General features: G+C 44.3%; 1 protein-coding gene across 1 annotated transcript in view; it reads left to right on the top strand.

The window, feature by feature from the left end:
* EAF1 (ELL associated factor 1) overlaps window positions 1–13,121 on the top strand; it is a 14,379-nt gene extending 1,258 nt beyond the window's left edge. Inside the window, exons 2-6 of the mRNA XM_032630296.1 lie at window positions 1,061–1,155; window positions 2,969–3,105; window positions 4,936–5,126; window positions 6,789–7,022; window positions 9,838–13,121. Coding sequence (XP_032486187.1) covers window positions 1,061–1,155; window positions 2,969–3,105; window positions 4,936–5,126; window positions 6,789–7,022; window positions 9,838–9,884 — 704 coding nt within the window. The 3' untranslated portion in view covers window positions 9,885–13,121. The remainder of the gene's footprint in view (window positions 1–1,060; window positions 1,156–2,968; window positions 3,106–4,935; window positions 5,127–6,788; window positions 7,023–9,837) is intronic.

Raw genomic sequence — 13,121 nt, 5'->3', positions numbered from 1 at the left:
TGAAGAATTGGCTGACTGAGCATCCCGCTGTGATTCACAGGCTCCTGGTTTCCCTTCCTGGTAGCCCCAGTGCTGGTTAAGACTTGTTTTTGTCAGAGGAGCTCCTCCTACACGTGACTCAACACCTTGGAAGAGGGTGTGTTAGATAATGCAGTTCTATCTTCCTGTGGTCACTTGCCGGGCCATTACTCTGCTTCCTACTGACAACAGGTCAGCCCTTTCAGAGGAAGGGTATTGGGAATATGATAAGAGCGTCATTTACTGAGCAGGTTACTGATTTGATGTTTTAGCAGAGTGAAGGGCAATGTGGAATGTAAATAAGACACTTCACAGAAGCACCTGGCCTGTGGTTTGAGGCAGGTTTGTGTTAAAAGGGAGTAAGGTGGCTGTTCATGCTGTGCTTTAACTGCAATTCAGAAACATGGGCAGGATTAACCTTTGGAAATACAGTTCAACCTTCTGCTCCAAACATCTACAGGAGTAATCCTTCTTAAAGCTATGGAACTGGAGTGTGGCAGATCCTAACTTTGCCAGTTCCTATCAAAATGAAATCAGCTTATATTGTGCTATGGCTTTTCATATTTCATATTGGGTTTTACAGTCACAGGATTTTAAAAATATGCTCTGTTCCTTTTGATCGTTATAATAACCCTAGTAAAACACCTCATTGTGGATAATAAAACATTAATTTTTCATCTGTCACTTGGCAGAAGGGGATAGCTTTGCTTAATAAAATGTTGTGTAAATTCTAGCCTTTTTTCTTCAAAATAATCCACTGGGAATGAGAAGAAAAGTATGTGGAGGTATAGATGAGACAAGATTGTCCCAGAGCTGGTAATTATTGAAGCTGGGCGATGGTACACACAGCTCATGGTATTATTCTGTCTGCTGCTGTATATGAGAAGCTGTCCACAATGAAATAGCTTTCTGAAAAATTCTAAGTGGTGTGTATTTTCCATTTATTTGAGTTATAAAAAATTTCAGTTCTTACATGGGAATGCCCTGCAAACCCTTAGCAAAAGTAACCTGGTGGATAAATGCTTTTTTCCTTTCCTTTTAGATGACTTTAAGCCGGCATCTATAGACACTTCCTGTGAAGGAGAGCTTCAGGTCGGCAAAGGAGATGAAGTCACAATTACGCTGCCGCATATCCCTGTAGGTTTTATCCCACTGTTGTTTTTTTTAATGTGGAATCACAGTGAACCCTCATATTCTCTGTTATTGCAATTTGATTTTTCTCCTATTTAAATATTTCTAGATTTCTGAAGTGCCAGTATAAGGGAAAAAGGAATTTGGGGGGTAGGGCAGGGTAGAATTCATGCTTCCCAGGTACTTGAGTAAACATAATTCTTTGTCATTTTCCCCAAGCTCCCTTTTCCCCCATTTGTCCCAAAGTAGACAAGGTTCCTGTGTGGACACCTGGCCCCTCCCTTAGACACACGTAGCTTCCCCCCAGCAGCTACAGAGAGAAAGGCCCAGGTGCCCTGCGGATGTAAAGCAGCAGCTTGGGAGTGCAGAGGGCAGGAGCTGGGTCGACACGGGTCGTGAGTCCGGCAAGGGGTGATGTGCAGGCTGGTGGTTTCAGCCAGAAACCAGAGGTGCAGAGCCTTCAGCCCATTTAGGGCTGAGGAACCCAGTTAAAAGCTGAATGGAGAAGCCTTGCCCGAGGCGGTGCTCTGATCCCAAAGCCCAAAGGATCAGAAAAATACTCTTAATGACCATGGGTCAGTGCATGTCCCAGCCCTGTCCTGGAACATCAGTTCTCGGTAACCAGTGATAGAATGAAAAGGCTCTGGACAGGGAGACCTGGGAAGTTTTGTGCTGGGGAAAACTTATTGTCTGCTAGTTCAAACTGCTATCTCATTACTTGTTGCCTTTGGCAAGTTCCATCATCTCCCTTTGGACCTTAGTTTCCCAAATGTAAAATGAATAGGTTACATCAATGGTCCCTAAGGTCTCTTCCAACTCTTAATTTTTACTGTATGAATAAGGAGTCAAGCAGCCAAGCAGTTTCTGATTCCATACAGAGGATTAAACGCTATATTTGGCAAATATTAATGACCACCTACTGGGTGCTGGCTCACTACTAGGTACTGAGAATACAGGCTTGAACAAAACAAGCACGTTTCTTGCCCTTAGGGAGTTTAAATAAATATAAGAAAGCGTAGCACTTATTTTGGAAAATCTGGGAAGGCTTCCCTGAGGAAGTGACCTTTGAGCAGATTTGAATGTTGAATAATTAAAAGGGAAGGAGAGGGTGGGATGTTGCAGGCAGAAGCCCTGTTAAATCCCTGCAAGAAAGAGCTTGGGTCTGAGAGAAGGCCAGCTCCTTCTGCTCTGGAGCCTGCAGAGCCTGCGGCGAGTGGAGCCGGGCATGGTGGAAGGGCCAGGTGGCTCGTTTAAAGATTTTCTTCTTTGGCCTTAGAGTGATGGGTAGTGATTCAAGGGCTTAAGCGGGTGAATGGAATGATGTACTTACTGTGAACCAGCCAGAATAACAAGCTGCCATTGGAGAATGCTCTGTGGTTACTTGGCATGGGGGAAGCCTGGACTCTTCTATTACAAGGAAGTACGGAGGTCACTCACTAGCTTTACTACTCATAGTGAGAGCTCTTCTCAGTGTCAGACACGTAATGCGTAATTTATGTTTCTCAGTTCACATTTTACCATTATTTGTAACATTTCCCAAATCCCTGGAAAAATGTACAGTAATTTAAAATTTTTATATTTATTTCTTGATTACTTAGAGCCAGTTGCACAGTCATAGATTCTTGCCGTATTGTTATTTCCTCTTTATTTTTGCTTGGGAAGCCAGCAGGAGTTAAAATACAAATCGGTTCATTCTGTTCCTTTTTGAGTAACTCTGATAAAAGATGTGATGAGGTAAAGCCACCTGTAAATTCAGTTTTGATATGCATAACTGGTGTGTTTGGTTTGATTGTCTGAATTGTACTTTTGTGGCGTGTAGGGATCCACACCACCGATGACTGTGTTCAAGGGGAACAAGCGGCCTTACCAGAAGGACTGTGTGCTTATTATCAATCATGACACTGGAGAATATGTGCTGGAAAAGCTCAGCAGCAGCATCCAGGTCAAGAAAACAAGGTATGTGAAGAAGCAGATACAGATCAATGTGCCGTTTCTATAGATTTACATTATCTATTCAGTTATTTTATAAGGATGTGAGAACCTGGGTGCTTCGTGTTGTTGGCAGTCTCAGCAGCTCCACCTCTCTCTTCTCAGATAAGTCAATAAAATATTTTTTCCTCAAAGGCAATAAAGAGAGATAATGCTTTTAAGACCTGAAACATAGAAAACATTGCGGAAAGGAGTGTACTGTATGATTAAATCAGTTTTATTAATTTCATGATGGTTGATATAGTACCACCAAAGGTTTAAGTTTACAGACTTAAAGTTATGAAAGAATAATTTAATAATATATATTCTTGGGCTTCCCTGGTGGCGCAGTGGTTGAGAGTCCGCCTGCCGATGCAGGGGACACGGGTTCGTGCCCTGGTCCGGGAAGATCCCACGTGCCGCAGAGCGGCTGGGCTCGTGAGCCATGGCCGCTGAGCCTGCGCGTCCGGAGCCTGTGCTCTGCAATGGGAGAGGCCACAACAGTGAGAGGCCCGCATACAGCAAAAAAATAAATAAATAAAAATTAAAAAAATAATAATATATATTCTTTATTAGAGTGAAAACATTAAATTTTTACAAGGTACATTTGAGGTCATTATTACACCAAAGTAAAGCTTTGTCTATTTTTTTTGAACAATGAGCTCTCTTTAATTTTTAATTCAACAGACATTACACGTGTCATGTGAAGCCAATTAGATTTTATTTTAAAGTCAAGTTTCATTCTGTAAATAGAAGTAACCCAGTGGTTCTATTTATATCGTGATACAATAATTATTGTCATAGAGTAATTAAATTTTAAAGAGAGTGCTTAATGTTTTTCTGTTTATGCTTCCTCAAGCCATTTTTCTTTACTCATTCCACAAAAAGTAAAAGTACCTACCATTTATTGAGGGTACTTTATTTATTTATTACCACGTGCTAGGCACTGTGCTAGATGTTTTACGTGCATTATCTAATCTTTACAAATAACTTTTGAAAAAGTAGTGTTGTTACCCTTTCTCTCTCACACACACACACACACACACACACGACGAGACTGAGGATCAGTGAGATTGTGACTCACAGTGTGTTTGTGTTGATTACCTCCACCAACCAGGTGCTGCTCTTAGGCCTCTGAGAGCTGATGATTGTGGGAGTTTGACTTGCTACTCAGTGTCATCTGGGAACTAGCAGTATTTTATCACTTAGGTGTTTGTTAGAAGTGCAGGATTTCAGGACATACTAAGTCAGAATCTGCACTTTTAACAAGATCCCCAGGTGATCTGTGTGGACACCAAAGTTTGAAAAATGCTGAGCTAGTCCATTTACAAAAGAAATTGTTAATAGGTAGCATTTCCTTGGTCTGAGGTGGAGTGCTCTGCCTACCTGCCAGCAAGAGCTGGACTGTGATAAAATGAGCAAGCGGTAAATAGGTAATGGAAAAAATTGCTAACAGGCCAGTATTTCAAGAGCTAGTTTAATAACTCACGTGTATTTGTAACTTTATACTGCACACAAGGTGAATAGTTACATTTTCCGTTATTAAAATGGGTTCTCGTAATTGCACTATATCCCACCTCTGTGTCTTACCTGTGAGGGCAGCGAGTCTGTTTTATTCGTCTCTGTGTCTCTGGTGCACGGTGCAGAACTGAAATGCAGTAGAATGAGTAGTTTGTGTGATAAAATTAACCAATACCAGTATTTTGAAGCTGTAAAGAGCCTGGGCTTCTGCAGAGACTTCCAGGTGCTTGGTAAACGAGGCAAACCTGAGAACCACTGTTCTTGCCCCTCCAGTTTAAAGTCCATATCTCATTTCAGAGCTGAGGGGAGCAGTAGAATCCAAGCCCGAATGGAACAGCAGCCTGCGCGTCCCCCACAGCCACCACAGCCACCACCGCCTCCGCCACCTGTGCCATTCAGAGCTCCAACAAAGCCTCCGGTTGGACCCAAAACCTCTCCTTTGAAGGATAACCCCTCACCTGAACCTCAGCTGGATGATATCAAAAGAGGTAGTGAGCATTTTCTGGAGCCATGGTAGCAACTTGGAGGAGGGTATTGATGTTTTTGTGGAGATCACGAGACCACGTACACGGCGGCGTGGGCATTCTCCACCATCGTAACAGTTTCCGCAGGGCCCGCCGTTCCACAGGTGATGGCGGGCGGGGTGGGGCGGGCCGTGGAGGCAAGGTTTACCACTTGGCTCGTTTGACAAGGGAGAGTCCGGGACAGTGACCTGAGCTGTGGCTGTCTTTGCAGCTTTCTGCTTAGAGGCCTGAGGCTTAAACAAGCCTGCCTGCCATCTAAAGGTCCATACAGCACACCTTTTAAGGCTTTGAAAGAAGAGAATTACAAGGTACTGGGGCTAAAAACCAAGTGTGCCAATGTTAGTATAGTGTCTAGGTTAAGTTCCACGACCACTGCTTTGTATTAACAAAAGTGCATAAATATGATAGCGCCTGGGACACTGGGGACGCTGGCCTAGAAGGACTTGGAGGTCTGGTCAGACTCTCCAAGGTAAAACCAAGACAGAGGCACTCACCTTGGCTGTCTCCCCCACACAGTGGATGGTTTTAGTCCAGACACTTAGAAAGTTATGAAAGTAAGTGTTATATTTCATATTTGTGAAGTTCTGTGAAACAAAGTTAAACCCATAACAGTAGTAAACAGGAAAAGATAAAAAGTTGCCCTTGGGAAGTTTGCCTTTTCCACCCTGTGGAAATACTGTCTTTTCACAAACGAGATCACTCTCTGTGTGGTACACAGTTCTTAAGCCTCTGGATTTTTTTTTTTTTCTCATGGATATTGGAATGCTGTCTATGGAAGTTTTCACTTTAGTCGAACAGGAATTGGACCATGACAGGTTGTTGTTGCCAGTTATGCTTAAAGAAACCATAGTCATTTAAGGCCTCATGGTAGGTTTGGACAGGAAAATCTGGCATCTTCCTTGATGTGGCCTATGGTGAATCGTTAATGTACTCACTCACATTAAAATAGTCAGGTAGAACATGTGTTTCCTTCCCTGCTTTACATTTATTAACATTGCGGTACCTGAAGGCATGCTGTAAGTCAAATGTGTAAAGCACAGAGGAGGGGTGTCGTCCCGCCATCTTTCTTCAGCCACCACGGCTCCTCCTGCAAGCCTTGTTTACCTGTGGAACGTGAACGCTGGAAAGGCCCCCAGAGGCTGTCTGCTGTGGCCCTTCCTTTTTCCGGAGCATCTTGGAAAATTCATTGCCTTCCACCTGGGTCTCCCTGCTGGTTAGAGGTGGATCCAGAGCAAGAGCTCAGACCTTCCAGTTCCTGGTCAGGTATTTTTGAGCCCACGAGCAGAATGTTGCTCTTCTCTTATTTGGTGTTTAATCCCATAATTCATAACTCTTTTTTTTTAAAGTAGATAAAGGCAAAATAGACTTAGTTCATTTCTCAGAAGAATCATTATCCTGGAGCAGTCTGCTTTTTGGTTATTTTGGGTGAATTAAATGTTTCCATTGTCTCTCTGGAGATGTGTTAGATGTTTTTGTTTGTTGGTTTTGCTTTGGGTCATTTTGTTTGTTTTTAAAGACTCAAGAAGCAGTAGTTCATTTTCAGTTATTCCTCGTTGCTCTTGGTTTTGCCAGCTTACTGTTTACAGAGGCTGGATGCACTGACCCCCGTCCCGTCATTTATTCCAGAGCTGAGGGCCGAGGTGGACATCATCGAACAGATGAGCAGCAGCAGTGCAAGCAGCTCCTCAGACTCCGAGAGCTCGTCAGGAAGCGATGACGACAGCTCCAGCAGTGGAGGCGAGGACAGCGGCCCCGTGTCCCCTCCGCAGCCGTCACACCAGCAGCCCTACAACAGCAGGCTGGCCGTCGCCAACGGAACCGGCCGGCTGCAAGGAAGCAACCAGCTCATGTGCACCCTCAGTAAGTGCACGCTCCCGCTTCTGGGCCAAGGCAGGGGCTTAGGGGTCGGAGAGGGAATGTCAGGTCAGAGCTGGAACTTCTTTTCATCTTACACCAGAGTCTATAAACCTGACGGTACTTAAGGCATAAGAAAGGGTCCTGACAAAGGCAGTTTGAAGCAGAAAAGAGTAAGTTACCGAACAGTAAAAAAAGAAAAAGCACAAAACTAGAAATCTGTTCCATCTCTTTTCTTTTCCTTATTGGCACAAATTAGGTTTTGTGAATTCTGGAAAGTGTTGAAACGTGAGCTGCAGGGCTCTGTACTTTTGCATATACCAGGCTTTAGGGGTGCCGCCTGCCCCCACCCAGTCCCCCACCTCCAGGTTTTATACAGTCCTGAGAGCCCAGTGCCATCAGAGTGCGGTATCCCACAGCCCACAGAGTTGGGAAACTGTGCCCTTAGAAGGTGTTTGGCGACCAGCTAGCCTTCGCAGGAGGGAAGGGAGGGACATTATAGCATCTGGTGGCTTTGAGTGCAGTTGGTGGTAAAGCAAAGCAGGGGAGAACAAAAACAAATGTCTTTGTCTTGGAGGTGGGGAGAGTGCAGGTTCTCTGCGCCCTCCTCTCTCCCGACTCCCTGGAGTTGGATGTTCTCTTCCGGTCTGACTTCTGTGAGGAGGCTGGAAGGTCAGGAGGCAGTGGCGGGGAAGCTAGCCTAGGTAACCCTGCTCCTGTGGGCCGGGCAGAGGTCACTCTCAGCTCCGCACTGTAGACGTCATGTAAACCCCTGAGGTGAGGCCCGGCCCCAGCCTTGTAGGGCGGTAAAGAGCATCCCTGGCCTCTACCCACTTAGGTGCCGGAGCACCTCCTGCTTTCCTCCAGTGTGTCAACCCAGAATGTCTCCCGGCATTGCCAAGTGCCCCTGTGGCGTTGGAATCAGTGCCAGTGGAGAACCACTGTGCTGGGCCTTGCTCTACTATCTGAGTGAGTTCAACACTTTTGTGACGTCAGTTAAGGCTGTTATCTGCTATCCTGTTAACACAGGCCCAGCTTCTGGATAGCAGGGTATACTTGATGCTCTTCCCAGTTGGCTTGGGAGAGTAAGTTTCACACTGCGAGTTTGGAATTCACAGTGGAGAACAACCAGACAGCTACTTGGCTATAACTCAGCATCTTCATTTTGCCCAGTCAGTACTAAACTATTCCTTAGAATAAAAGAGCCAAAAATGGCTCAGTGCTTCTTACCTACCTACCAGCGCCTTAAACTTCTGTTAGCTCTTCATAGCTTCAAGTCCTCCTGGCCTGCAGCTCTTCCATGGCAAGACCTTAATCTTTGCATACCTCATATACAGTAAAGTACTGGAGTTATTTAAACCAGGATCGTCAACTGGAACCAATTTATAAGCCCTAAAATCACAGTAAATAGTGCAAATTTGGTAAACCCTAATGTGAAAACATACAGAGTAATGATAATATTGTTTTTCTGAATGGTAATGTGTATTATATCTTCTCCCCCCCCAAAAAACAAATGGATCAGTTTGAACCTGGGTCAAATTGATTGCATAAGAAATTTCAGAACTGGGATTTCAGCTCCATTACACTGACCTGTTTATGTGCATGTCACCTTCTTTGTAAGTGATGGCGCTTAGCTCTGCTGATTGGAGGTTGTCAGCTGGTGTTGATCCCATCGCCTTCCCCATGTCTAGAGCAGCAGATGTCACCTTTTTTGGTCTCAGACTTCTTTATGTCGTAAAACTTTTGAGGACCCCAGAGAGCTTTTGTGTGTGTAGCTTATATCTATCAATATTTACCATATTAGAAATTAAAACTGAGAAATACTTAAAATAGTAATTCATCTAAAAGAACAACAGTAAACCATCACCTGTTAAGAAAAATAACATTTTTATGAAAAATAAATTTTCGAAATGAAAAAAATATTTAATATGAAGAGTAGCATTGCTTTAAAAGTTTGCCAATCTCTTTAACATCTGGCTTAGTACAAAGCTGGATTCTTACATCTGCTTCTGCATTCAATCTGTTGCCGTAAGTTGTTTAGGTTGAAGTATATGAAGAAAATGTGACATCACATAGATGTGTAGTTAGAAAAGAGAGGCCTTCAGGTCGAATCCTACTGAAAGAGTCTCAGGGACCCCAGGATTCTCAGAACAAACTTTGAGGAGAGGTGGCCTAGAGATTAGTAATCCAGAAATACAGAAGTTCACTTTTCTTCTTTTCCAAGTGGTATCAACTGGGGTCCTGTTATTCTTATCGTATTAGATGGGAAAACTTACATTCTTCACTCCTAAAACCTAAATGTCACACACTGGACAAAACTTTGAGGCTTTATAGAGCTCATTAGTTCAAATTTGTGGTATTAGGTAATGTGAAGATTCTGGCCAGAGGGGTCAGGGGGGAACTGGATTAGTATATGAGTGGTATGCACAGTATAAATAGTATTCAGCTTCCTTAACAGGAAGCCCAACTTGGTATTATTTTCACTTTTATAAAGCAACTTAATATGAACAATTCTACTAGACAATGAGTCATTTATAAATATTTTTTGTTATTTATTGACACACGTATGTCTAGCCTATCCCTCCCCTGTTTTATCCCAGACAGCAGTATTGCTGTGCTTTGCAGATACCAAAAATAGCAATTCCTTTAAAACGTTGACTGCACCAGTTCTGTCACTGAGCCAAATCGGTTTTCCTCCCTAATTAAATGGAACTGGCCTGGTTTTACTGTAGTGTGAGAGCCCAGGCAGTCAACCAAAGAACCGTGGGGAAGTCATTTTTAAATTGGGTACTTTGGGTTTGATTTTGTTTTCTCTTTATAGGAAATGACTTGCAGTTGAGTGAGTCTGGCAGTGACAGTGATGACTAGAGCCGGATCTTTTGAAATCAACTTTTTGTGCACAGATCTGCTGCGAGACTGGGCTGCTTTAGCGTGGAGTCCACACCGAGAGGAAAACGTGAGGATCAGTGACTGTAGGAGGAGTTGGAGGCTCTGGAGCGCTCAGATGTGCATGTCTTTAACATAGCGGTGATGGGTGATTTTCTCGTGTAATTTTTGAACAATGTCACGTTTCAAAGTTTTAAGTAGATCTATAGCAGAGCTAACAGAATTATATCTCTTATTTGGTTAACACTGTTAACGAAAAACAGACAAATGTGCCCTGGTTTAGGTTACTCAAAGGCCATTTCTTCACCTAGCCAGTGATCCAGTTGTAAACCTCAGCAGCCACCAGCTTGGCCAAATGGTCTGCACCAGTGAAATGAAACACAGTCTTTGAGGGGTGGGCAGGGAGGGAAGCCTCAAACTGCAACATAGATGCATGTTTAAACCACTTTCAATTATTGACACAAAGTGGTGAGGAAGTTCTGTCTGACCCAGCCTGACAAGCCTGTGTAGAAACGGACTTCAGGATGGAGTCCGAGAGGGTCAGCTGGGGGGACCTCGGAGCTCTGCTGGCTCAGCCCCTCGTCTGCGCAGTGCTGGTTTAGGGCTAGTGTCTTGCCCCCAGTCCGGGCTTTTCCCACCGTTCCCGCCCCTGAATCTCACTTACTAGAACCAGAGATTCTAGTTAAGTACACATGGGACTTAACAGTTGTGCATTGGAGCTTTTATTGGATTCCAAAAGGAAGAAGTGTTGGCTACTTCTAGCTCCAGTTTAGATCCAAACAGTCCCTAAGTACATGAGGCTAGGGGAGCAGATTAAACCAGCGGCCGCTGTGCTGATGCATGTGACTCGATTAAGTTGAAGCTTTTAGTTCCATGTGGATCCGTAATGAGTGTGTTTCTTTCAGTAGGTTTCACTGGGGGACTAGGAATGGTAGAGAGGTGAGGTGAAGAAGCCTCTTTGAGCAAATGAGCTGGCAGCCGGTTTCCAGACCAGAATCTGGATAGGAGTCGTGCCGTGTGAAACGAGCACGTGTTTTGATAAGGTTTTTCTGTTCATGCTTTTGTACCACTGTTTGTGCCTGACTCCCAGACTGATTTGTATTTATTATATGCAGCTAGAAGAAAGTCACAGGTTGCCTTCTGCAGTGTGCAGTTTCCAGATGAATCTGTTGTTGCAGGAAACTGGTGACTAGTACATGGTCTGTATGCAGCAAATGTGTGATAAGTCGTCCCATAATTAGTATGGAGTAGCCCATTTCTGTAATTTGAATGACTGTGTCCTGAGAAATTTCTGTCTCCTTTGGTTCAGTGGTATAAAGAACATTAAGAGTGATTTTTCTTCCTCGAGGTGGCCTCTCCCTCCCCAGCTAGTGGAGGGAAGCAGTCTGGACCTAGAAAGAAATTAGATGATCCATGGTGGGGGCTTAGAGTTGAGCCTTGCAGAGTCACCTTTTAGACCCACACAGTGACCCCAGTGAGCTGCAGAAGGGGGCCTGGCAGCACGCTCACGCCACTCTGCCAGGTGCCACTCAGGGGTCCACGCCAGTGCCCTGTGCTGGGTTCTCAGCCTGTTATGAGACTTCAGTGGATTTCATGGCATGTAGGAACTTACTTATAATGAATTGATCATTACATTTTAATTCCTTGGTAATGAAAGCTCAGGGAAGCCAAAAGGTCATGGTTGGGAGACTTGAATTGCTATTGGATGTGAGAATTGTTTCACTGCTCTTAACTTGCTCGCTGGGGCAGGTTTCAGGAACTTGAACTATAAATATCTACTTAAGCCTCTCTCTTTCTTTTTTTTTTTCCCTCCCAGAGTCTTGATATATGTAGACAAAACTGCGGTTTGGGGCCTGTCGGGTCAAGATGTTTGTTTCTATAGGAAGTGCTTGCAGGTGGCAGTGGGCTTGGTGAGTTAGGCTCGCTGAGCTCAGACCCTCTCCCCGTCATCCATCCTGCCCGGCCCTGCACAGTGGTAACATCTGCTAGCACAGCTCCCGTTTTGTTCTCTGCACAAAAGTCTTTGGCGGTTCCCTCCCCAAGCCCTCCAGCTTTACCCAGCAGAGTAAGGAATCCTATCTTTTTGGAAATGAAGAATCTGGCCTCGTAAACTACTTCTCACGAGTGCCCTCCTGCCAGCCAAACTGGACTTGTTCTTCCTGCCTCTGTGCCTTGTCACTCTCCCCTCCCCCAGCCCCACTCAGGGGTCTCTGTGGGTGCCCCCTTCATGGACTCCTCCTCTGTTGGTTTCACCAGCTGGAGTACTGTGTGCACACATGGACCTTCCTCTTGCTTGAGGTCTGGTTGGTGTGAACTCCTTCAAAGCAGGCACCGTCGTGGTCATCTCTGTTCCCTGGAGGGTGCCCAGGAACAGACCTGTAGATGCTCACAGCCTGGTGGGAAGGGAGCAGAGAACCAGCCAGTGGAGCACAGAGGGCAGACGTAGAGGAAACATTCCAGGTGTTTGGAGACAGCTGGAAGCTATCCATGCTGATTTTTGTGGTTTTGAAGTCTCTAACTGAGTTGTTAAAATTGCCTTTTCTTTGTTCTGTGTAACGTCTGCCACGCTGTGGTTCGAACGGCGAGGTGTGAAGACTTAAGTCCGAAGCACCTGAGGAGCCATGGCAAGCAAGCCACAGTAAAGATGTGATTTGGGGAAACTTAACAAGCTAGAGGTTTCTCATGATGCCACTCATTTCTGTAGCAGAGTCATATTTTTCTATGTGTGGAATTAATATGTATGTGCTTCAGTGGTGGGAAAACTTGAAAATTCCAAAATCCTTATTACTTCCCTATTTGAGAGGCTGGTTAAGTAGGGTGTGGTGCGGTGTGTGTGTGTGCGTGTGATGTATTTATTACATTATTTTGAGAGAGTAACCGTCTGTTATGTGGCTATACATTGGGTACAGCCAAATTGAATATTTCCATTTGGCGAGGAAGGTAGGATTCATGAAACTCAGGCCTTAACCAGTAGGCTGGATGACAAGACCAATTGAAGCGTTACGAAATGTCTTTTTGTTGCTCCTGTTATCTTTGTCTTGGGTTCATTGTCTCATTCTTTAATGATTATTAAAATTATGTGCCTGAAAGTTTATTTTGCTTGATTATGAGGTAGACATGCACATTTATATTCATGTAAAGTATTTGCTGTAAAGTGTTTTTGGTTTATTCTCGTAAAAGATCACTATATTTAAATAAAAAATGAAGGTCAGCAATACA

This window comes from Phocoena sinus, chromosome 4 (assembly GCF_008692025.1).
Source record: "Phocoena sinus isolate mPhoSin1 chromosome 4, mPhoSin1.pri, whole genome shotgun sequence".
Classification (NCBI taxonomy): domain Eukaryota; kingdom Metazoa; phylum Chordata; class Mammalia; order Artiodactyla; family Phocoenidae; genus Phocoena; species Phocoena sinus.
The sequence above is the reverse complement of the archived record's forward strand: the minus strand, read 5'-3'. Positions and strand labels throughout refer to the sequence as shown.